This window comes from Atractosteus spatula, chromosome 19 (genome assembly GCF_055471065.1).
Source record: "Atractosteus spatula isolate fAtrSpa1 chromosome 19, fAtrSpa1.hap1, whole genome shotgun sequence".
Lineage (NCBI taxonomy): Eukaryota > Metazoa > Chordata > Actinopteri > Semionotiformes > Lepisosteidae > Atractosteus > Atractosteus spatula.
This window is the reverse complement of record NC_142724.1, coordinates 11108706-11135565: the sequence shown is the minus strand read 5'-3', so window position 1 is coordinate 11135565 and position 26860 is coordinate 11108706. Positions and strand designations below refer to the sequence as shown.

Genomic DNA, 26860 nt, shown 5'->3' with positions numbered 1-26860 from the left:
TAAAAAAAAATAAAACATTAGTAATTTTATTAAGTGTCATCATTCCAGATTTAACACATTTTACCTTATTTTGAACTTGTTAGTTCAACATTCAATTAAAAGAACATTTAATGTCCAACTGTAAATTTAAAAAAATCGTGTCTTACAAGCATGACCTTAGAAACAAAACGTTATGAGGACATCAGAAATATTTTTTTTTCATTTAAACAGTTGACACACTGAAGAAAACCCCAACCATCAAAACTCTTTTTCTTTCTTTTTGATTTTCAGTGTCGAATTAACCTCTCTGTTACTTGGCGGTGACACTGCCTGTATTCTTTCACTGATGCATTTCCTTCCAATTGAATTGAATTACAAATTAAATTGCTTAGTATGTAGTAAGCATCTTTAAATTATCCCTGAAAGCATGATTGCTTGTAATATTTTGCTTGTACATGTAGGCATGTTTTCTTCCTTTGTTTAAACCTGAACTGTTTTTGGTGGTGGTATATGCATTTCTTTATATTTTAATCTGTTGACTTTAAAAAAAGAAAAAAACAGAACACTTGGTAGGATTCATTACCATATATATTTGGATTTTATTTATACATCACAGCCTATGTACCTTACAGCTCTAACACATCTGGACTGAGTAAGATTGCATGTCACTCCTCTCTCACTTAAAAACAAGCCTCTTGTTTCTTTTGATGTCAGGACACAATTCTGATTTCAAGATTCTCATTGATTTACTCATCTGTACAGCCTCTCATTACTGCTGCTGTGCATTTCTGGTTTCTGGTTTCAAAGAACAGTAGGCATTTTTGTTAGCAAAAAAGCACAGTGGGCCTCCCACTCTTGTATGAGACGTAGAGGCTCAACAACTTTGGCAAGGCTGTGTCTAAATTGTATTCCTCCAGAGCAACATACACTTTTTCTACCTGTCAAAGAAGAAAAACAACACACTCATCTTATGCTAATAATTTAAAAGTGAGCTTGAGTGATTATTTTAGCGCATAAATAAGCATGGCCTGGTAAATAAAATAGCTTTTAGGTAAGGCATTATCACAAATCAATTCAAATGTTGTTTGAACAATTGACAGTGACATTGTGGAAAATTAATAGTATGGTTTAGCATACAATCACATGGTTGCTGAACATTATGAAAAAAAATAGTACAGACTCAACAAAAAAAGAGATACTTTGAGATTCAGAGACAATTTGCTCAGTTTCCTCACCCTCAGTTTACAGTTATCTGTTTCTTGTTTTTAAAGGAAAGACAAAAACGTACAAAAGAAGGAAGTTATCCTTCTTCTTATGCCAGGTGGTTTCTTTTAAAAACTGGTGAATAGATACAAGAAGCTGAAGACTGAACCCAGTTTTTCACCCCGCTGTAAAAACTGCTGTTATTGATCAATGTACAGTAAGTGGCCATTTGTATAAGACATTGACGCCTCTGACCCCATAATGAAAATCACCTTCAATTGAAGTGTTAGAAGAATTAAAAAGTAACTCAATCCAAAAAAAACCCAACAACAACAATGTGATAATCTCTAATAATAAAACCTCTCTGACTGACATCGCTGAGTTAATGAAATCACCCCCTGAGGCCTTTCCATGGCAGGTCTCCCCCTACTGCCTCTCCAGCACAAAAACAAACTTCCTGGCCCAATTATTCATCACTTGCTTTAACCTTAGCAGTACTGTGTAGAGACACCCCTCCACCACCTTCAATCAGCAGACAACCTAAATGTGTATAACATACTGTAAGAGTTTATGTATTAGCAGTTTGCTTTCCTCTTGCAATGAAAAGTATTTGAGTGTTGTGATGAAGATCTTATTTGCTCTTCTCAGAGGGGTTCAAGATGGTCACAGGATCAGTCTGGACACCTGCATCTGACAGCCTTTTCGGTCCCTGTTTGTGAGCCAAAGACAAGGAAAGCAAATGAGAATGAGAAATGATGACCACTATTATATAGCTATAGTCTTGTTTCCATGTGAAACAGTATATCCATCCTTCTGTTAATTTTTGAAACACTTTATCCACTTTAGGGAGCCTATCCTGGCAGGGTACACCCAGGATGGGAAGCCAGTCCATCACAGGGCAACACACCAGGGCCAATTTTCTCAGAACTCAATTAAACTACCAGCATATCTTTGGACTGTGGGAGCACCTGGTGGAACATACAGACTCCACACAGACAGCACCCCAGGTCTGGAATTGAACCCGGGGCCCCAGCATTACAAAGCAGCAATGCTAACCGCTGTGCCACCATGATTATGGCTAATAGAAACAAAATCCTGAAAAATTGAAAGAGTTACTCCAGTGGACAACTTCAGGATTAATAACCTGAAAAGGACCTGGGGACACAACTGGAAATTGAAAGGTAGTATATTTAGGATTTAAGATAGGAGACACTTCTTTACACAAAGAATAGCAAGCATCTGGAACAAGCTGTACAACCATGCTGTTGGAAGTTGATTCCAAGAAACAGCTGACCTCAGATCCTCAGATCAATTAATTAGTAACTAGTATGTTATGCTCTTATGTTGAAGAGAGACAGCGTTTGGAATCCCAATAATTATATCATAATAGTGTCCATTCCTGCTTATTATCTGGCATCACCTGTGGAAAGGTGATGTCCAGTATTACTCCAAGGTAGAAAATAATGTCAGGTATAAGATTAGTCTAACATTACTGTACCTGAAGATAATACAAAGCCACAAAAATATAGTATTTAATTTTTCTCAAGCATGAAAACTAATTTTTGAAAGAGATTTGTGGATTTATTTTGACACATTAATTCTAATTAAATCTTAATTCTCTAATACCCACAAGTAAGAGCCATAGGGCTATGAACCAACGAATTGATGTATCCTATTTGGTATGTAAGGAATTAAATACTTTGTTCAAATCTTGTTTTAAGAATGAAGAAACGTTTAATGCGCAACAGTTTGTGCACGTCACATTTTTAAAATATTTTAAATAATAATTTATTATGTGACATAATGAGTACTGCACTGTGCTTATTTTTTCTTACTACGCAGGCCCCGTAAGCAATTATTACAAATAACACCACAAACACGCCCTTCATTAATAGCATCGTTGTTCTACTTTTCAAGTGGAATGCTAGTACCGCCACCTAGTGGTAAAACAATAACAAATAGCACAATACAACAACCGGTTAGCAAAACAAGGATATGCGTTTGGAGACCTCTATTCCACTACAAAAAAGTATATCGTTTAGCTACAAAAGAACTGGTTCTGAAACTTCAGAATGTAAAACTGAAGGTTTCTTTACATTCTAAACAATTGCCCCTACCACAGTTCTCAGCTAAAAGCTAAAAATATTTACCCAGTGACTTTTTAATATGTCATCTCCTAATACATACAGTAAACGTCTTCCTAGTATTGGAGAAAAAATGCAATAAATATATTCTAATGTTTGCTGTTTGTATGCAAAGATACAACTACGCGTTTGAAAAAAGATAAATCTTCCCTAGGGATTCAGAGTTTAGAGTTCGGTGTTTATAGTTTTTTTTCACCTCTTCTTTTCTTTTGGTGAGGATCTGAGTGTAGATTGAAGTTATTAAATTACTTAGACTGACAGAGTGTTGAAAATGCAGCTTGATTGCAGGGTGGAGTTCATCAGGTTCTGATCAGAGGGTGCTGTTTTGCTTTTCTTTAAAGAGTCTTTCTACATACATATTTTCAAAGGTGCATACCAGACACTGGGTGTCGTCACCAGGGTCATCATTCAGAATGTGAAGTCCCATTTTGCTTTGTTCTCAAATGAGGTGTAATTTCTTCAATCTGTACTCTCTCTGGGATACTCCCTTTTCTATTACTTGAACATTTGTAATGCTAAATGTATTTTTATATATATCTAACAAGGATTCCTCCATGCCTGGAGACTATGATAGGCGTGTATTTCTGTTCCACCTAGCAACACTACTTAGCACCCAAGGCACACGTTCGACACCAAAATCAAGCTGAACATAAAAAAAACAGCCCATTAAGAGCTCCACCCACAGGAACATGAAGGCAGATTATAACTTGCAAATTCTTGATTCACAGAGACAGCAGTAGACTGGGACTGCACAACAGCTCTGTGCTAAATTCTGAATTGAACACTGTAGAGCCTCCAAAGTTTTTATACCCTTCTCCTGATCTGTGTGTTTTTACATCTTTTTTTTCTGAGTTGTTTTGAAAGATCCTTAGTCTTCATGGCTGAATCTTCAATTCAGTTCAAAATACTTTATTCATCCCCAGGGCAGCCGAAAAACCTAACTTCTAAAGTTATTTTTACTTTATCTTTGGTTGTGCCTCACTGAGGGACCTTACAGAAACAGGTTTATTTGTTCTGAAATCATGGAAATCACTATTTCTCCACACACACAGAGGTAATTCTATTAGATATGTGAGTTGGCAACATAATGTTTTGCCCCTGATCTAACTTACTGTATGTTTACCAAAGGATAGGAGGGGGATACTTGGTAATCAGCATATTTTAGTTTCTGATTTTTCTTTGTAATTTGCGCTGACACATACCATCCTTCACCTGTAACAGTGTTCAGTTTGAGCATTCAAGCTTTTAAAAAAAAGAGTATATTGATTTTAAAAATGTGTATACCTCATCAGTCATTCATTGAAGGGGGGTGAATACTTTATAAGGTACTCTGTACATAGTGAATATAATCAATTTAACACATTTCATATATATATATACAGTATATATGGATATTATAACCATAATAGGTTTCAGAATGAGCAGTTTGTGAAACATGAACCAGTGGGCACAATTGGAAAATATGTGGGAGTGCCTTCAATACTGAGAACAGGTATTTGTTTACCCAAAGGGTTGTGGAAGCATGGAACAGGCTACCCTGTCGTACTGTTGAAGGAGATACCGTGGATTCTTTCAAGAAATATCTGGATGGCATCCTCAGATCAATTAACTACTAACTAGTAAAACGTACTCGATGGGCTGAACGGCCTACTATAGTTTCATATCTTCTTGTAATATCCCAGCGGCTCCCAGCCTAACCTGCCTGACTCGAAGCCGAGTGCTGCTGACATACCAGGCCTTTGAAGAACATGCCAATGGAGTTCCTCTTCTCCACCTTCTTGGTGGGCTCCCGCGCTGAGTCGTCTCCATTCTGCGAGCCCTCAGAGACAGACCTCTTTTCCTGCGGGACTTCCAGAGTCTTGGATTTTGGGGTGGTCTCTGGCTTCCTGCTCTTCTTCTTTTCCGCTTCGGGGACGGGCTTGGCCTCCTCCTTGGTTTCCTGACTTTTTGCCTGAATTTCTACAGGAGCAGTCGAGGACTTTTCCTTCTTGGAACCAGGAAAGGAGAAATATGAAAAAAAAGGAAATGAATGGGGGAAAATTCATGATGATTAGAGGACTTGTTTACAGTATATAGAAAACTAACAGTAGATTTATTACACCAGGGCTACTCAACATACTGTATGGATCTTCCACTCCAATCCACTGCATTATAATCAGCATAATAATAACAATCAAATAATTGAATAGACCCGACCTGAATAGTGTAATAGTCTTTTTGTGCAGATTGGAATGGGTGCAATTTAAGTAGCCCTGGGTTACAGATTTTTTTTTCCCACATGTGGCAGGACAGCCATCCAAGAAAAAAAGAAACCAAAGGATAGAACAGCTAGTGAAGGATCCCTATTCTTTAAGAGAAAGGTCTCCGCAAATGATCTGGAAGACGCTGCACATTTTGGATTTGCCATAAATCCCTGGGCTGGTCTTAGAAGCAAACGAACAGAAAAGGACAGTGGAGTTCAGCTGAAATGAGAATAAAAAAGAGTGTAGAGAAAAAGTTTGTGAATTTGTATGACCTTTCTAAAGAAATATCAAGCTCTGTTTATGGAACAGAAATCGTGACGGAGGGTTACGGACATGAGTCTTGCACTGTGGGCCTACTGTAGCGCATATCTCTCATCCTCCTCCTGCCATCTACACCCCTGCAACCCACTCTCAATCCTCGTAATACTTGCAAAGATACTAATTCCCTCAGCCACACAAGCTACGCTCATCATACTCTGCATATCTTGTTCATGTCTTGCAAATCTATCTTGCATAGAATGTAGCTTCTTATTGCCTCAGGAGGGTCTTTCACATTCTTGTGAATCAAGGCACTTCAGTCTTCTTTGGGACACACTTTCACATGTGAACATTCAATGAGAGTGATTGTTATCTGCACACGTATTAAAAGATGCACGTGAGCATGCCTTGTCATCTTTTCCAGGAAGTGTGAGATCTTTCCTTGAAAAATTCTGGTTGTTCATAATAGCAGCCTTTGTTTCAGTGCAGTTGTGTCATCAGGCAAGCTGTTACTTAAAAGCAGGCAAACAGTTTCATAATGCAGCCATGGCTACAGGTGGCTACCTGACCTAAACTGTGAGAAATCCCATTAAATGCTGGATTTCAAGAATGAATAATACTCATCCTGAGTGAATCTGTGCCATATATTGCTTTGGTAGGTGTTTGGAAAAATATTTCAAAGTTCATATTATTATTATTATCCCACTTAAGTTATTTTGGTAAAATGTGAAGTTTGTTGTTTTAACTAGTGCATACTCTCAAATACTGTATACCACCAACAGCATGCTCAACTAAAGATGCAGAATTATTACTTTTAGCTGCTAGAAAGGTGACAGACACAAAATAAACTCCTTTGGGTCCCATGAAGCAGAATCAAAGAAGATTTTTTTTTAATATGAACTCTTGGATATAATAACATTATTAGAAAATAATTACAGCATGGTGTGGAGTGAGTTTTAAATATCTGCTTGGTGTTTTAAGGCATCACAGAAGTTTCCTAAATGTAACTGGATTTTTTAAAGTCACAGTTAAGGTTAAAAGGGAACACTTAGTCATTTACTTTTATTTTATAAGACTTGCTATTATAAGTTAATCTGCAGTGCAGTTTCTGCAAAAAAAGTATGTCTGTTTATAAATACATGTAGCTTTCTAAGCTGACTGAATATTATTAGAAACAAATATTACATTCAGAATCTCATCTTTTGTGTGCTTTTTATTATTATAATTTGTTTTTAGGTTTTAAGACAAGTCCATTCCTTGTGCACAAATGCACGGATCAAATCACGAGAAGGGGTCAACGGGAAGCTCACATTATGCGGGTGCAGCTCATTCAATGTGGTTTTCAGAAGAAGCCCCTATAGTTAAAAACTGACAACGGCGATACAGCGTGGAAAATTCACATGAGAATGAGACCGTGAGGGTTCAGACCAGCGCCTGTCATGTGTAAGAGCGTTCAGGAGCCAATAGAATCACTTCACAGGATCAACAAATATTTGAAGTTTATTAAGCCACTCTGAACTCATTATTTGACTTAGCTCAGACAGAAGAAAACATGCGGAATCTATCCCTCAGGCTACCGCCTATTCAGCATGAACGTTTTGTACTCGGTTTGACTGGTACAGTTTTCACTTGTAAACTACAAAAACATGCAATAAGCCCATTAGCTTGAACGAAAAAAGAAAACAAAAAGTAAGAAGAATAAGATAATAACAAAGACCACCACCAGGGACCTCCAGGCAAAACTGTTCACTTACTGTTGGATCAGAAACTTTGTCATTAACTTCCGCAGAATCTGTTTCACTTTCCTCCTCTTTGGGGGACTAAAATCACAAAAGTGAATTGTGAGATAAAAGGCGCAATATGAACGAGCCAAAGGAGAGCATGTGCTTTAATGCTTTTATTCGAGTACTTGATTAAAAAATAGTTGCAGCTAGTTTCTAAACAAATACTTGATTTATTTTTGTGTTTTATGCGAATGGTCCTTCGTATTGCATTGATGTAAGTTGTTTGGTCCCGAAGAATTAACAGTACAAGAGCTGGCAGTGGGGTCGCCTCATAGTTCTTCGGAGACACCTAGTGGTGAGAACGTGTACAGCGGAGGTAAACCAACAATTACGAAGGTATCTGCCTTATTTTGTTACTTCCAAGTCCGTTTCTCCATTTTGCTAAAAAAAAAAACACTTTTGTACTTATAATTGGTTAACAAAGAGGTTAAATTATAGTCCCTTTGTATCCTTACCTTTTGTTTAAAAAACGAGATGAAATTAGATTTTGAAGGCTTTTTCTCAGCTTCTTCGTTTGCGGACAACTCGGGCTGGGTGGGAGTTTCTGGGGTTTTGGAAATATCAACTTCAACCTTCTGAAAATGAAATAATAATTATTTAAAAAAAAACAGTTCATGGATTCTTTCGGTCCTTTTTATTTTGCAGTAGAGTTCCCTTCCCATTTTCTGCACATAAATCTAAAGATTTAAGGATAAAAATCAAATCCGTGAATTAAAACAGTAAAAGGGATACGTGTCCGAGTATTGATTTGAAATTAGCTGGAGTTCTTTGGGAGGTAGCAAAAGTCATCCAAAGTCTAAAGCTGAAATAAAAACCATTCCAGCTGTGAAGCTGTTTTTTTGTTTCTGCATAGTGAATAGTTTGGCAAATTTGTAGAGGTGAATTAAAGGTTGCCCCTTGATAAGATGTGTCCAACATTCCCACAGCTCAGTGATGTCCATGCAAAATTCTAAATCGTCTACGTGATATCCCGCTTGAGACCTTGTAGACTGGACAAGGTCAGATATCTGACACACATCAGGGTTTCTCTGCTTGTCTTCTTTTGTGCCTCCTGTGTTAATGGAGTTGTGTTAATGTTTACACGGCTGCTTGTTTGAATCTGGTGGGCCTGTGTGCAAATTAAAGTGCCTCAGAGTTCATTGTTCCTGCGGAAATGGTTCATTAACTTAAACAATTAGGTGTAAAGCAATTTTGGATTTTTTGGGATGAAATGTACAATACAAATGCAATAACTATTTATTCACTTTTATCTTAACTTTTATTTTTTAATTTTTAATATCACTAATTTGTGTGAAATCCAAATTAATCCCAAACTGAAAACCTAGTTTGGTGTATTTTGGAAGGGATATGGGGTAAAAATCAGTTTGACATGTAAAATTCTGAATCTGCTTCTTACTTTATGGAATATAAACTGTTTGGTGCAAATTACTACAGTACTTGTTCAGATTCATCAATCTTCTGTGAATTTACCAGTAACAGCAACTGAACAATGCATTTGACCAAGTTTAGATATGAGCTGTTTTATTTCTTAACTTTTAGAATGAATTAGCACACGAATGTAATAAAATTTGACTAATATGACTTAAAATGCACAAGGAATCCAAACTATAGAAACAATGAGGCATTCTAGCACATTTGCACATGATACTGTAATCACATCTCATGCAAAATGCTTTGGAAAAGATTAGCGATTCGAGAGAACCTCTTCCCACACATGGCCAAAAGTAAGAAAAATAGCAAATTCAGAAAGACAAAGAAAACACATGGCATGCTGGAGGAGTTATTCTTCCTCGGTTACCTTCTGATCTCCTGCTGGTGATTCTTCTTCTATCGTCTGTAGGGATGGTAAATTGAAGAGGTATTTTAACCTTGAAACAATACTCAACTCTCTGGGGTGTTGCAGTGAATGTCTTAATTATACAATGCCACAGAATGTAATAGTGATTAAATTAGAAATTACAAGACGTGTTACTGGAACAAAATCATTCCACGCACTGATAGTTTGCTGTGTAAAAAACGTGCTGTGGAAAAAAAACAACGTTTTCTAGTATCGGTGCGCAATGGATATTAAAAAGCCCACATAGGCAGTTTGCTTATCTTAATTTGAAATATCTGCTTGGGTCAGCTTTATTTATTCCCTTTAAAACTTTGATAACATCTGGCAGTTAACGCTACTGGTTCCCAGCTCCAGGATCATGGGTTTGATTCCAGTCTAAGGCAGCTGTGCCCATGGGGCGTGCATGTTCTCCTGGTGTTTGTGTAGGGTTTCCACACGTGCTCTGGGTTCTTCTCACCTCCCCAAAACTGGCTTGGTTTAATTACTGTTCCTAATTGTTCCTTTTTCTGAGGCCTCGTAGACTGGCACCACATCCAACAGAAGACAGCTTGCGTGCTCTAAGTCATGTCTTGTGCTTGTATTTCTGGGCCAGCTTGCTATGACCCTCACCAGGATAAGTGGCTTGCTGATAGTGTTTGGATGATCAACGTTTCAACTTTTAATAAGACTGCAATGATTCTTCATCCTTCCTTCAATTCTTCAGCTCCTCCAGATACTCTTTTTTGGATTTCTAAGAGTCTTCCATGACCTCTGAGTAATGTGCATACAATATTCCCAATATGGTTAAACTATGGCATTCTACAATTTCAGCATATATAGTCTTATTTTTAAGACAGATACAAAGCAGGTTCTGTTGATTAAGTTTTGGCTGAGATAATTTTTCAAACTTGACAAAGGAGAAAAAAAAAGATTTGCATCCTGTTGTGAAACGTACAGTTTACTATTTGTATATGGTGGGATGTATTCACAAAGGTCATTCAGAAATATTGGGTGAAGAATCTGTGCGTACTCGTATTTCTCCACCTTTATGAGATTATTGCTGGAACTGGAGAAGTAATTGCAGTACATTGAATGCAAAACCCTTTCGGTTTGTTGCACCTGATCAACAGCATTTTTTCTTTATATCCAGTCTCCTTGTGGCATTCATTTCTTAGTTCTCTTCTAAACACGTATGAGTCAGATTCCAATAATTTTAAATAAAATGTATAGTATATCTGCATGAAGCTTGTATGTTCTCCCCATGTTTGCATGGGTTTCCTCCAGGCGCTCTGGTTTCCTTCCACAGTCCAAAGACATACTTAGGTAGGTTAATTGGCTTCTGGGAAAACTGATCGTGATGTGAGTGTGTGCGTGTCTGTGTCTGTGTGTCTCCAGCCCTCCCATGCCCCTGTACTGTATAAAGTGGTTAGACAATAGATGAAGAAATAATTGCTGGAATTGGAGCAGTTGGACCGTGAGGTTGCATTCTCCTGTCTGGATCCTTTCTGGATCTGGAGAGCTGCAGGTGCTTTTACTTTTTAATCTTGCTTTAACTCATCCCTTCCTTACACAGGATGTAAAAGTGGGGATAATTATTTTAGTGTGGTAATGCACAACAATTGTATGTAGAAAATCGTTATTTTCATTGTGTGAATATATGCCAGCAAGTATGTTGGTTGCTATGAAAGGACATTTATGGATGTACAATGTTGGTAGTGGAATGTGATTTAGAATTGTGTAGCTAAGTTTGCAGAGTTCCTTAAAATAGATAAGTCCAGATGCGTGCATATTTTAACATCGGACAATGTGTGCATATGATTTTGTTAAAATAACCTTGATTTCTCACAAATGCTTCTGGTAGGGCCAAATGAGAAGCTTGTTTTTTTGTATTTTCTGTATTATTTCAATTTATAAACAACAGGTAGGTTTACTGATAAAACCTTTGTGGAGCTGTAGGTTACCTTTGGGCGGAAGAGTTTGCTGAAGGGGCTTGATGTTTCCTTGACCGGTTTCTGCTTCTCTGCAGCCACAGGCTCTGCAGTTGGCTCCTTGGGACCTTCTTTCTGGGCAGCTTTCTGACCTTTGGTGGCCGAATCACCTTTGCTGTCCACTTTAGGGGCTTCTGCTGGTGTGGTTGCCTTGGCAGCTTTGACAGGCGATGCAGCATCCACTTCCTGTACGCCCTGATCAGGGAACAGACATTATAGAGTATCCTGTGCTCCTCACCATGGCAACCCATGACCAACCCAGGAAGAAAATACAGTAAATATTTTCCTCTTCGGTGTCATGTTGAAAAATAAAAAAGGAGATATACCGGTTCTGAGTTTGGCTAGGGAAGCTCTGTGCAACTTATTGACTTTTGCTGTCTTTAAGTGCAATAAAACATCAAGTGATATACAGTATGTAGAATACCAGCCTGTCTTGTTTATTCCTTTTAGAATTCCTTTTCTCTCTCTGGGACTCAAATCAGTCACTAGAAATACACAATCTCACAATCCAAATCACTTACAGCACTCTGAAAACTTTTGACTTAACATTTGCTGCTAATTTTCATGTGAACACATAATTTAGAATGTAGAAACTTGCCACTAGTGTACTAACAGTTTTGTATATCATGCTTAATAACATATTGATATTATGCATAATTAATTTTGCTTGTTAGCAAACAGTAATAGACAATAGTTATATAGCCGTGTCAAGATGGAACTCTTTGAGAATTTGTTGTGGTTTTTCTCTTAGTAAATTAGGCAAAACCTTGATATCCAGTGTGTGTCTATATAACATTTTTGATGCATGCAATGTATTATATGGTCAGAAAAAGTAATCTTAACTTTTCAGTGTTTTCAGTTCATGGTTGTAAATACTTACATTTGGTTTTGTTTGTGGGATTTCTTTCACTGAAGACTGTTGAGCATAAAAAGAAAATATTATTAAACATAAAGCAATATATAAAAATAATACTACTATGTCAAGAAATACTATTATACTGCAATGAATTATGCTACTTTGGCTATTGTTATAGAAGCTTATTTGTGGTAAGTTTATGTTTATATTCTGTTATTCATCTTAGTTTGCTTTTTTTCTGACAGTAGCTTCCATATGCTCCCTTAAGTACATTCTGTGCGGGATGCATGGTTTCTTTATTTGTGTTTTGAAGTAGCAGCAAACAAGTCCCATGACAATGCAATTTTTTATAATACTCTGTCATCTCTGTACTGCATACCTATCTTCTATTCCTATAACAAGACCCTAGAAATCACTGCAGTTGCAGCTGCTCAAAATCCATGTTTAGTTTTGTGAAACAATCAAGTCACAGTTAGATTGTGCTACTTTGTTTTTACTTTAGGTTTGCAGATGGACCATCACAGACACTGAAACATTGTGCTGTCACTGCCTTTTTGATGGTGTGAACACTGCAAACACGCCTCCAGAAAATTATTTTTGGTTCAGGGCTTTCCAGATGAACAACTAGATATGCTTATATACAGTCGAAGCAAACCCTAGCTGAAATTTCCAGGACTTCAATTCAAACGTATTATTCCAGTGTTGGAAAAACACATGGCTGTGATTTTACGATCACTTCGTAGAAATGGTTAACCACACCATTGGCTTATGTTGTGGGCTAACAAACAAGAACATAAGAAAAATCTCTTAACAGTACCTTTTGCCTGAAGAGCATGCTGAAGGGACTAGGCGAAGAGTCTTTTTCCGTTTTCTGTTTAGTGGAAGAATCCTGCTCTTTGGATTTGGATGTATCGCCCTGCGCCTCAGTTTTTGCTGTTGTTGGGGGTGTTGACTGGACACCTGAGGTCTTCTCCATTTTCAGCATCTTCTGCTCCTTCTCAGTGTTGGTCTTTCCTTCTGGCACCTCAAAGGCTTTCTTCTGCACATACGAAGATGGAAGAGGAGAGTGGTTGGATTTCTACCTATTGTACCTGGAGTCCCAACCACATTGACAGTGAGATCAGGTGCTCAGTCCGCAAACAGGGAGGGATTGCTTTTCTGTGAGGTGTTTATGATCGTGTGCTTTGTTCTGGTCAAATACAGACCTGCAGACAGACACACATGGAAAAGCAAACAGGACAGCACCATGTGCAAGAAGGATATGCAAATTCACAGCCTGAGCATTTCTTAAACAATACGGAATGTGCTTATGCTCTTTTTATTCTAGTTTTCTATGAAAGGACTATGACTTCTTATCCAATTTTCCAATGCCCACTGAGCCCCCTATTAGCCCCTCCCCCAGGCACAGAGCCGTCACAGAAAGACTATCACTTGGCTAAAGCCTAGCAGGGTGTGAATGACAAGACACATGAATGAAAGGGTGGAGATTCTCATTAATTTTTTGGGTGTTGTAATGTAATGTAAAAGTCTCACATCCTGCAAATAAAACTTTGTGAAAATTATAATACTTAAAGATACTTCTGTGGTTTGTTAGCTGTATGATACTTATTCCTGTTGTTTATTTGTTTGTTCCTTGGTATGGTAGTTTTCTAATTGCAACCCTTCATAAATTGCTTTCAGTAAAGGTGTGAGCTAAAGCACAAAGTAAAGGAATACATTCTTTTTCTCCAGTACTCTTAATATGCCTGCTTGTAATAGTGATCCATACTCCTGGACAATCATTCTCCTTCAGTTATTGAAAGGCTTAATTTGAGAAATTGAGAGCAAGGAGATGAAAACTGGATAGTAGTAGGTTGATCAATGACTTTGGTTGAGTTTTCTATTCCATCCATATGTAGAATCAGGTTTCATACTGTTGTTCATGCACCCATAGGCTTGTGTACAAGTAAATGGCTCCTTTTCTCTATAATGACATTCAATATGTCTATGTCCATGGTTTGCGTGGGCTGGAATCTGGTTTCCAGTCATTGTGTCAAGTCCGGCTGGTTGTTAAGTTAGGTGCTGTTGTTGAGCAATGTGCATATATTAAGCTCTGCACTCTTCAAACCTTCAAACCTTGAAGCCCTGAACTCAACCTGACTGATATTCTCTGTAATCTTAATGCATTTAAAGCCAAGAATGGGAGGCATTTCTTTACCCTAAGGGATAAGGGAGAATGGAGGAAATTACCCAGCCATGCTGTCAGCCTGGCTCCTGTTAAGAAATGGCTGGATGAGATCCTTGGATTAATTAGCTGCTATTTATCAAATGAGCTAGAAGGGCCAAATCACCTCATCTCTCGTGTAACAGTCCTTACACATTTTTTTTTCCAGGGCATCTGAGGTTTATATTTTTGGGAATTAAATATCCAAATCAAAACACAATATGCAAACTAAGAATCTTACTGAAAATTCAGTCGGTTTTTCTTCAGGTCTCCATCATATTTAAATCAACTTTTCGCTATGTATTTGAGCGGCCTCTTTGGTAATCCTTTCATTGCTTTAGTGCATGCGGTTATTTTAAAATGCTCAAACAATGAAGTTTATTACAAACGTTTTGATGAGTGCCTTGAATCTTTAATGTAACCTGAACCTGAAATCTTGCCACAAGCAGAGGAATGTGACATGTCTTATGTAAGTGCTGGGTGTGAAATCTCAAAAAGCCTATCATTCTGATTTTGATATCTGATGGATTTCTCCTAAATGAGTCAGTGTATAAAAACTGATTTTAAAAACTGTACAGTTTACCTTCTCCTTTGAGACATCCGGAGACTCAGGCTCTGCTTTGGGAGTTTTACTTGGTGTCACCTGGTGTCAGAAGAAAGAAATGCCAACAAAAACTCTATTATACATATAGTGCAATGTGTGTTATACATAGGTCAGCAGTACAGGACAGGGACAAGACAGCACACATCACACACAATGCTTTTCTACACCTTCTCAGACCTAAAAATGGGATGTAAAGAAATGTAAAATGTGAAAGAAATTATTGATGTTTTCCAAACAACCAAATAACAACATTAAAAGAAACAGCAAGTGTTAAAAAACTCAGAGAAGAGACCTCAATGGTTTTTTAGCTGAAACAAGCTTTACACAATGAAATGTGTACCTTTAATTTTTTTATTGACCACATTGTTGAGTGGAAATATTCAGCTATTCATGTGTTATTGAGCTAACAAAGGAAATATTTTTATTTTCAACAATTGATCAATTTTTATTTGAAAGTGCTAACTCTCTCAAAGGAGCTTTGAGAAGTGAAGTTAAAATCTGCCATGCTAAGTATATTGAAAAGTGGGGTGCATCTAGGGTTCACATTTCAGATAAATGAAATTAACTAAGAAAAACATATATTATGTACTGTATATTATAACTATTAAAATTATATATTATTGCACTGAAGTTAACAAGTATGTACAAAGACCTTCATGTTTCCTACATTTTATGTAAAAATGTGGGATTGTAGAATCCTTAGAGAGCTAAGAAAATAATAAGTATGTGTTCTCATGCTAATAAAGAACTGAAGGAATTTAAAGCATGTTCATCTCCCATCCATCTCCCTCCCCACCCCCAACACACATCCAGCTAGCCTCTATGCCCCTGAATGAATACCACACATGTATTCTCTGTTGTCTCTGGTATAGCACTCCTGACAAGGCATCAAGACTTGTTCTTTTGTTCCTACTGATTTCAAACTCCTCTCACAGGCTCTCCATGCACTCTGACACTTCAGAGGTAACAAAAGGTTATTGCACTATCTGAATCTGGTTTCTTACACACATAGGTTTGCATTATTCTAGCACTATGCTAGACCAACTCTGTAAAGGGAGTCCAATGGCAGTCCGCTCACTTTGGGAACCAACACAATTCTTTTTATAAAGTGTAGATGGTTTAAGCTTCAGAAGCTTTCCTATTGTACATTAAGAATTTTCTTTCTCAAAATACTTGGAGGAGACACAAATTAGAGCTACCCTAACCAAAACAAAGCAAGCTAACAAAAGCAATGACTTTAATCATTTACAGCACTGTACATGCTGACATCACCTGAAGATCAGTGTCGTGGATTTACCAGCTTCTGTCATTACTCCAGGATAATGCTACCGCTGAAAATTGGATATGGTGTTGCACTTTATAAGCACTAATGACACCAAATTACAAGAGAAGATGGAAACTCCATTTGTAGTTAACTATGAAACTATACGATAATCAAATAAGCTCCCTTGTTTGATGGGAGTATTTGTTTTTACATTTAACCTCTTTTGTATAGATGAAAAATAAGCTCTAGGACCTAAAAACCAAAACAGGTATTCCTCCAGAAGAAAACCTGGCAGTTTTGATTAAAAAAGCATTTTTCTTAAGACACTTCTTAAGCCGTTTTTTTTCTTCTCTGATGCCCTTTGAACCAGCTAATGTTTGGACCACAGTTTCTGACTAGTACAGTACTAATGATGGAGCTATGGAACAGCATTTTTCTTTATTTTGGAGAAAGTTATTAAAATAATCAGCTAAATGAAGCCAGAGGACCCAACAAGAAGAAATACCAAAAGAGCATGACTTACAAAAGTTTTGAAAAAATTCATAATCTTCTGTGGCTGATCTTCTGTGGCTGTCCCCTCCTTTGTACTCTCCACTGCAGTGGTCTCGTCTTTCAGGGTGCTGTCAACTGTCACGTTTGTAGAGATGGGAGTATTCACGGATTTACCTTCTGGATCTTGAAGTGCTGTCTCTGTCTTCTTTACGTTTCCCGGCTCCTGTTGCTCAAGCAAAGAATTAGTGTACTCTGGAGCAACAGGGAAGATTACAATCTATTCGCTTTGTAAATCATGGCATTGAAACGAGAGCACACATTTTTCATCCCAGGCCACAGCCCACACAAACACCCAACAATTGCTCTTTTATTAATCTGCAGTGTCTCAGCTTTCTATTACTATTCAGAAATGTTGCAGCTGGTTAGCTGCACGTGCTCTAGGCAATGAGGAATGCAAGGGCATTTTCCCCAAAAGTTTAGCTTTAAAAATCAAGTGGCCTCAGTAGAGTTTTTTAACACATAGTTAAGAATGCATAGTAAGAACACAAATACAGGCATGTGTAAATCCAATCCTGTGCACACTAAGAGCAGAGCATAGATTTATAGTGTTTTATCGAAAAGGATTTGCTGCTTGAAACAGAATGTATTTTGTTGGCCATTCACAATAGCATGCGACTATTAAAAATGTCTGTAATAAACCATAAAAATGAAAATTTGTATCATTCCGCACTGAGCTTGTTATTACAATGGAGTTGTTTGCAACAATACTTCATTGTCAGCTGTAAACAGCAGCAAAGGGAGAGAAAGATTTCTTTTTATATTCAGGTTTTAATTTTCACTGAATAGACATTTTCGATGGACTTTTTTAAAATCGCTGTTTATTTCTTTGGACAAGCGTTCTTACAGTCTGCATAGTCTCCCTGCCATTCAATAAGCACATCATTATTAGAGTGATCCTCCCTAATCTTTAATGCAAACACACAGGCACAGGGGTCCGACTCATTTGCCAACACTTCTGTTTTCTCCATTTTGCAATTTGGATACATTATGGTATTCAAATAAACAGATTGGGCTGCAGGCAAGAGGTCTCTGATGGCACAGCCCACCAACACAAATTCAAAAGAGATGGTTTCATTTCTTTAAAATATCAGTTGCTGAAATGTTTCTTCTGAATTTGGCAGGGCTGTTGACTGCTTGTAGTCATACAACTGGGGAAACACAATCTTTGCTTTTGATTACAGTTAAAATTTAGGTTTATTATCATTGTTGTTGTTTCATAAGCCTCCACAAGAAGACCAAATTGGGAAAATCCCTGATATAAGTAATAATTAATTCCGGTTTTGCGTCTGCAAGTCTTTTCATTGCATTTGTATTGCCAGCTGACAATAGACAAGATGAATAGCTTTTTAAAGGCATTTAAATTGATCTCTTCTCTGCATTGTGATATTCCTGCACCTCTGGACCACTCTGTCTTGCACTGCGTTTTTGCAGTCATGTGCAGCTTTTTACCACCAAGGACTTCCTTCCTTTATAATGATCTGCTGAGCAATTCACTACGTGGCTTATTTAACCCCTATGACTCACCTATGAGTTGCATAATCTTTAATTATCAGTTACAGTGGAGAAAAGCGATGAGCCTAGGGAGTGATTAATATTAATATTAAATTTTAACAGCAGTGCACTTACAGTCTTAAGGCCATTGGTCAGCTGAACTTCTTTGGGGGAGCTCTGGGGTGCCGAGGCACTTTTACTCTCTGAGGCAGCAAGCGGCTGCTGAGGCTTTTCGTTCACTTTGGCCTTCTCTTTGTCACTCTGCTTGAAAAGTTTATCGAAGAAGCCGGTCTTGCTGTCCACGTTCTCCTGCCCTGCTGCCTCTCTGGGTGGCGGATCTCTGGGCGGCAGATCTTGGCCAGGCTTCCGATCTTCTGCCTGGGCTGCGCTCTGCTGCGGTGGGGTGGGCTTCAGAGAAACGGTCTGGTGCGCAGCGGGCACCGTGCCACTGGGGGGCTGGGGCGATGAATCAGTAGCACCCGTGGCTTCAGCACAGACTGGTACCGGCTGGGAGAATGACAGTGAGAAACTGGATTTGGCAGCTGGCAGCATTATCTTGGCATCTTTCCTGGTCTTGTCCCCCTCTTTTCCTGACCTGGAGCTCCTCTCCTTTGTATCCAGCGATGAGGGGAGTGCACTGTTCTGCTGCACAGCTGCTTCACAGTCTACTACAATAGAGAGGAGGTCAATTATCGGATTATCTGATTCGATGGAAAACATTTAAGATTTAAGACATTGCACAATGCCGGCATTAATCTAGAAGCTCACAGAAGAGTTAGAAATGATTCAATAACGCAACCAGAGATACATACTCTAAAATCATCTTAGAATCAATATTAGTGTGCTGAACTTACAGGATATTGGATGAATCTGAAGGCTATCTCTGTAATACACGTGATAGAACGATATTGTTGTATACTATGGTATCTGTGCTCGAAAGTGTAGTACAGCCCAGAAAAATCATAAAGGAGCATGAATCTGTGCATACAACACAACATGCTGGGTAAACTTTGCACAAGCATGCCATTGTGTCCTTGGATCTGGAAACTGGAAGAGTGTGCACGAATATGTTACCTAGTAAAACATAGTAACATAGTATAAACCAAAGTCCCTACTAAGTGCCATCTTAATGGTTTAATTGCTAATATTAGTGGCTGAGAATTGCTATGGTGGTTTAAAGTGAAAATGGCCAGCATTCAACGAAAACATATTTCTTTGGGTTCAAGTACTTCTTTTAAAAATAATATGTTCCTGTTGTACGACAAAATCTGAATATTACATATCTATATAGTTCCCACAGAAAATACAAGAAAGATGTTTATAAGATTTGTGGAGAAAAGAAGTAAAGAAGTTTTACATGAATGCCATGAACAGTGACATGTTATCAGTGTAACTTATGGTTATGTTCGATATTTTCTGTTTTAATTTTGTAAGTGATAAATATTTACCCAAAACCTTTAAAATGTTCTGGTTGTATTTTCAACACAACTAAAGTGTATTTCAATTATTCTCGTTCAACAGTGTTTCTATAATGTATACATATTTTTTCAATATTTTTTTGCGTTTACGATAGACTTCAAATTGCTTTTGCTTAAACATTAGTTATCATGACTGAAAAAAGTAGTTTTTCAAAGTACTTTTGTATAATACTTGCATTATACAAATATACATTATGCACAAAAAATGCACGGTACTTGGTATATTAAATCTGCAACACTATAATATAGCTTCACTGCTCTCTCAAAATCACTTCTAATTTACTGTCCTTTCCTTTCTGCGACATTATTTACAGAGCGATTTACAGTGCACTTATAATGTGCAGTGGAAAAGTTCTCCGTATTTACTTAGGGGGTGGTGCCTCTTTAATGTTTCAAATGATGTTTTTGCAGCCCGCAGTATTATTTTGTTCTTTTAATGAGTCAGAAACATCAAACCCCATTGTCTCAATAAACCATGCAAATATTGTCTTATTAACCCCACTGTTTTTCTATTCTGTAAGGATGTATAACTCAAATACACTATTTACTACATTTAATTAAAGCTTTTGTGTCACTACATAGGGCATTATAGCAAAATTTGACACATGACTTTAAAAGTAAAAGTAAAAATCTTCACTGCATTGTTCAGAATATTAGTCTAAATTATACCATATTAGCAGTGTAGACAGCTGGTGTACACAAACAATTCTATTTTGCTTTAGCAAGAATTAGGGGGTGGCAAACTTTAAAAAAAAGAGCACTGCCTGCTTCCTGGCTCATTGATCAATGAACTACACAGGCTAAAGGCTTAACATCATTAATACTGAGCAAAGAATAAGAAGTGAATGCTGCTATTGTCTATGGTATTACAGAAAGGCACACAGTAGTGAAAAATTAAATGCTTTCAGTGTGCACACACTACAGTGGTCTACTTCATCATTTAATAAAATTAGCATTACATCTGAAACGTGTTTCATTTGCAGTGCAAGGCTTAAAGCTTTTTTATTTGTATACATAGTTATATATGCAGTATTGACAGTAGTAGCAATATAAAATGTATTGATAATAGATTGTTTTGTAATGTTGTATTATTACAATGCATATTGTGTCCAACATTTTTGGTGACATGCAAGCTACTAAAAAATATCATAACAGAGCCCTGATAAACAAATATTAAAACACAGTGAAAATGTGACATTGTTTGAAAAAACTACAAATGAGGAAGGAGTCTCTTGAATTTCAAGGAATTGTCCCAAGAGGACAGGTAATTAATCCTCACCGCTTTTGTTGGGAAGGATTTTGAAATGATCACCTTTTATTGTGGGACAAACTGTAGGCCTGATGTATCTGTAAAAAATGTGAGCACTTCTGGAAATGCTGAAGAAAACTGGATATTAATATTTTTATCTAGTGTAGTGTTGAAAATAAAACACTGCTCCCTTAAAAGCAACTTCAGCTTGTATATTTAATCAATCTTTACTAAAGGAGTTTCCAGCTTGGCTTGGCAAAGCTCATGGGCCTTTGGTGCAGCTAATTCTATTGCACACCTGTCAGAGAATATCTTGGGTGAAAGAAAAACAAAGACACTATAATAAGATTCAGTGATCGTGATCATTAGGAGATTTATTATGGCACACCTATCTCAGATAACATAAAGGAATATTATTTTAACATTATAAGAAATGCAGTTTTATCTATTTGATTTAAAAACTCATCTTATTGATATTATTCACTGGTCTACAAAGCTTCAGATTTTTCTGTTTGGGATACAATATGGTGCAGGTTGGATCACAATAATCTTATCTCTGGTAGATTTAAGTTGTTTGTTCATGGGACTGAAACAATGGGCATAGAAAGAGTAAAACAGGGTTTCAAAGAGACTCAGCTTTTCAGGAACCATTGCTTTGGTACTGCCAATAAAGGTCAAATTATTTTTTTTAGGTAAAAAGTTTCATCAACAAATGTTTTGGAGATGTAATGTATTTATAAAGTATTAATAGAGTGATATAACTAGGGATATTTGCAGAATTTAATTAATTACATTTATCATCCTTTGCAAAGGTATTAACAGTCCACTTATTATCAATTTATCCATCCATCTGTCAATATTCTAACTGTTTCTACCAATGCAGAGTAGCCTGTAGCTAACCCGGCAAGCAACAGGAGCAATGCAAAGAACACTCTGGGTGAGGAACATACAGTACAAACTCCCCACAGATAGCAGCCCAAGTCCAATATTGAACCCAGAACCCCAGCACTGTGAGGCAGCAGAGCTAACCACTGCGCCACTGTGATATCAATTTCAAATATGTCATTTTTCAATCCGTAAACTGAAGTATGACAAAAACAGGTTATCTGCCAGAGCTCTTCTGCTGTAGCTGATGACTTGTAAATGTGTTCTGAGAAAACTGCAGTAGCTATAAGCTAATAGTAAAGTAGTAGGTAAAGGCCCTTTCAGAGATTACCAAATGTTCAGTATATGCTGCTTTTATCAACAAATAGTTACTGGTAATGGTATCTCTGCTTTTTTAAAATCCAATTGAAAATATTTACATAAGGCCAACGCAAACAGGAGCTTTACCAAGTCAGTGCTAACACCCAGATTTTACACAGAACATTCTTAGTAGCTCTCGAAGGTTACAGTAATTAAAGATTGCTTAAAGAAACAAATTCACTCCACCTAAATAACCTCACCACACGTTTCCAATTGAGGAATCCTTTAGAAATGATGAAGACAAGATAATATAATCTCTGGAAGATTACTGTTACTGTTTGCCTTGAGTTTCTGTATTATAGAGAAGTTCTATAGAAGTGCCAAGTTCTGTCTCATTCAGAATTGCAAGGAGTTTCTTTGTTTAAATTGTGTGTGCAAACAAAGAATATGCAATGCACTTCTGATTCAGATAAGACAGAATTTCCCTATTGAAAGTAAACTCAAGAAACTTATCTCCAAGTTGTACTTACAAATTGGAACCCTAAATTACTGCCTAAATTACTTATTATTTAGTTATAACATATTAATTACCACTTGTAAGGATGAATGAACATGCAACTTTGATAAGGCACCACCTGGTCTGGGTCTGTTGCTTGTGCAGTCCTTTTCTCTTGAAGAGACAATATGACTGGAAGATAAGCTTGGGGGAATGCTCTTTATTGTCAACAGACTTTTGAATATATATAAATATTTCTAAGGCTATATTTTTAAGCCTGGACAGGCTTGGGTGAGCACATGGATATTGTCTGGACCAGAACGTTACAAAATTCGACATCTCTGCAGGCTTTTATTCCCAGTGACAGGAAATATGTGATGTAGCCAGTTTCATTATTTGTTTTTATTTAAGTTAATAATGTAACATGTTTTACCCAAAAATATTTCTCAATAGTAATGTGTCTGCCTCCCATGACTCTGTAAATCCAGTAGCAGTAACATCACTAAAACAAAATTGAACAGCCAGGCACAGGACACTTTAACTTCAGGGTTTTTTTTTGTATCGGCTAAACATGGTCCTTTAAAAAAGCAGACGCCAGACTCGAGGTCACCTGACCCTTATAGCTCTGAAGCTAAGATTCATGTATGCAAGCATTTCTGTGAATGGAAACCACACTTTGAGACATCTAGCTGTGTAAACTGCATAGGAGCTTGTTTTTGAATTATTATGCCTGACTAATTTGAATAGCAATCTGAAGTTCTCTTCATTTGCATCATGTTGATAGAAATGTTTGGTGCCCTCAGTAAAATAAGGTCTGTCCCTGGAAATGTGATGGTGAGTAGGGTGTATCTTACTGAGACAGGTAATTGTTTAGGTCAACATTAGAGCATACGTCAGCATTGATCCATTGACAAATACAGTAAATACAATTGAACACATTTAATAATAAACTAGTGAAAAACTTCTGTTATCCATAGCAGTACTTAGAAAGGTAACACATACTTAGATTTGAACACTACCAAAGTTAAAAATGATCAAAAATAAGCAATTTGTCTTTGATGCTTCTGATATTTGTGTGTAAATCATTGCCATGCTTGGGCTTGTCTTGCAAGGTCTTATCCTGAGCGTGAGCAAGCAGTTTCTCATTTCATCTTATGCTTGTGCCACCATTTGCAGCACTGCCATGAAGCAGTACTGCACTGGCGTGTTAACTAATGCAGTGAGGAGCGACTATTCTTTAGCATACATACCCACATCACCAGTTCCATTGAGGGAAATTGTTAAAGGTTGGCCAACGATGCCTCCATTCTGAAGCTTCTGAGGAATGGGCTCTGCCTAAGACAAACATATTCATAAGTCTCAGGATCCCAGCTCATTTACTTCTGATTTGCAGTGCTGCATGAAAAATAAACGATCACAAAATAAATGCCTGTAACATGGGTAGAGTCATGTAAGATGAGCCTACTTTTGCTTTTCTGTAGAGAAACAAAAAACATGTTTTTTTCTCCAGGCTTGATTAGAATACCATCTTCTTTTATGCCTATTTCCCTTTACTTGGGCATTTATCAGAAAACAGTGGCAGTTGTCATTACCTTTTCACACCATGTGTGCCTCCTAAAAATGTCTTCTCCAAGGCATTTGTTCTGCTCTGTCTGATTTGTGTGATCAAGAGAGGTTTTACGGCTGACTGCAGCTCTGACTAGCAGTTTCAAACAAAATGACAGCTTGTGTTGCCGCCACATTAAGAGGAAGTGGAAAAGGAAGAAGTTCCATTAATACCTGTGAGTCCGTTCCATTTTCTACTGCAGTTTCAGGACTGGACGATTCATTACCCATCTTTGTATGTTTGTTCAAGAAAAACCTGTGGAGCCGCAGAGAAAACAGTAATTCAGCACCAGTCCAGTTAATAAGGTTCTTATTAAGAGCAATACGTTCTATCAATAAGACACATCGGAGACAATCTTAAAGAAGATACACTTGTCACCTTAATTCTTTTTTAACTTTATCATGTGGTGGAAAAAGGGATTTTTGCATGGTTAGCTGCCTTAGGTTCTGCCTTGTGCACAACCAGGGTTCCTGCTGTGTTTGTGTCTCCTCCAGTTTGTGCTTGGTTTCGTGGAGCATGTGTAGTAGTGTGCAGGCAGTTTGTTTTACTGCGACAGGATTTTTATACTACACTTTTGAATATAAAATTTTGATGAGAGAATTTTGTTGGCCAAATACAAGGAATAGAAGTATTACTATGCTGCAGGTCTGTCAGCTGATGAGAAAAAATACAGTATGCTAATTCTTATCAGATTTTGTTATTTACAGTTGTGTGTAAGCATGCTGCGCCCTTATTATAACAGGGCTCCCTCAAGCTCCTTCTGAAGCAGGAAGTGGAACATAATACCTCCTGCTTTTGTAACAATTAACCTGTAGTGATTGATTTGTTGTGATCTGATATATATTCCATTGCAGGTACTTTAAGAAACGCAATAATATTTATGTTTTGCCTTTCATGCAAAAAAGAAAAAGAAAAATGAACATCTCCTGGAAAGTGTTGCTTTACTCTTGTATTTTACAAAGTGAAAAAAAAAATCAGAACTTGAAATTCTCTTTCGCTTATGGAGAAATCCATACAAAAATTCCATGTGCAATCACTAGAAAAAAAAACATGAAAAAAAATGCATAATAATACCACCTAGGAACTAAAATAACCAACTAAATAAATGCTTAAGATTGAACTTGAAGCATTTTTTGAACATAAAATGACTAAAGCACACAAACACACAAATAGTTGTCTTGAGTTAAGAGACTGATTTTTTTTACCTTGTATCACTTCCTCTGGGAGTATCTCTTACATCTCACAGGCTCTGGCTTTTGTATTTTTCTGGTAGGAACAACTGTCAGAAGAGGAGATGAGATTACAGGTCACCTTTATCCTCATGTGGATGTTCACTTGCTGTTGGCTGTTATATTAGCTCCAGTCCCTCTGTGAGTCACAATATGAGTAACCTGTCCAGGACACAGAACATTCCTTCCCTTGTTTGACTGCAGGGGTGGAGCTCCCTGTTATTGATCTAGGAACTATCACTTTCACAGTGGTCCAACAGCTGTCATTGACAATTGTTTGCTTGTTTGTGTACATGGTGGCTTGTTTTCTTGTACGAGGGAAAAGCTAAGATGTTCTCATGCTGTCGTGGAAAAATATATGTCATTTCCCATAGATCTTCCTCCATAAGCAAATCCACTCCTGATTTTCTGAAAGAAGCTGTGGACATTTATATGTGCAAATTTAGTCTGAGAAAACATTTAGAAAAGAATTGTTTGTCTGTCTTTGAAATTGAAAACTACTTTTGGGAATTATGTCTGACTGAGGAAAAAATGGTGGGAATCAATGACATACATTTGAGAAGAAAAATGTTGAATACGCAGATGATCGACTTTCTGCAGCCCCTGTGGTTTTGGGCATTTTGGCCGATGCAAACTTTACATGTGACAAGAGATAAGAATTAGAACCCAGCTTTGTGTCTGTTACCATCATGGCATCGTGATGTGCCCTTTGACACAGTGGTGATGCTCATGTGTTTCAGTAGCCAACTGACAGGTAAATGCTATCAAGCACAGGAAGGTTGACAAGTGATATTTAAAGAAGAATTCAGTGAGTGTTTTCAGCTTGCACAAAATAATCCAATTTATTTGCATCCAGAAAAATATTTTTAAGAAGTGCTACTTTTATCAGTTTATTCTGAAATGTATTTGAATAGATAAAGCACATGGTTTTCCTGGACATCACTTTATCTTTGATGCATTTTCAAAGCTCCAATTCCTGTGTAGTTTTGATTGTGTGATAATCGTCTTCCTGTTCATCTTATGAATTCATCTTTGACAGTTAAAGGCATTCTTTTTGGAGAAACAAATCCTGCACATCGCTGTAGCACAGACCCCTGATTCAAACCACTCTCTGGCCTCTAACTCAGATTCTTTACATAATCACTTTGTTCTTCTGCTGGAACCTTGAAACAAGATACACAGAATTTCTGTGCTCTTTGACAGAAACTGTTGACTTCACAATTTTGCTAACA

The 26860-nt window shown here is 37.4% G+C and overlaps 1 protein-coding gene across 5 annotated transcripts; it reads right to left on the bottom strand.

Annotated features, from left to right (window-relative positions):
- Nucleotides 1-25836, bottom strand: bcas1 (brain enriched myelin associated protein 1). Of its 5 annotated transcripts, none has more exons than XM_088937283.1 (14): nucleotides 25605-25836; nucleotides 24573-24654; nucleotides 24044-24128; nucleotides 18521-19053; nucleotides 16866-17057; nucleotides 15058-15117; nucleotides 13089-13310; nucleotides 12296-12331; nucleotides 11389-11610; nucleotides 9410-9445; nucleotides 8067-8186; nucleotides 7582-7647; nucleotides 5059-5313; nucleotides 1-1891 (listed from the first exon to the last, which is right to left on the bottom strand). In XM_088937283.1, the coding sequence occupies exons 2-14, from the start codon at nucleotides 24627-24629 to the stop codon at nucleotides 1814-1816; spliced, it is 1962 nt and encodes a 653-aa protein (XP_088793409.1). In that variant the 5' UTR covers nucleotides 24630-24654; nucleotides 25605-25836; the 3' UTR covers nucleotides 1-1813. The 5 variants fall into 5 exon arrangements, with proteins under 5 accessions (XP_088793409.1, XP_088793410.1, XP_088793412.1 ...); XM_088937284.1 differs by having other exon boundaries at nucleotides 18521-19050; XM_088937286.1 differs by lacking the exon at nucleotides 7582-7647.
- Nucleotides 25837-26860: the final 1024 nt, after the last annotated feature.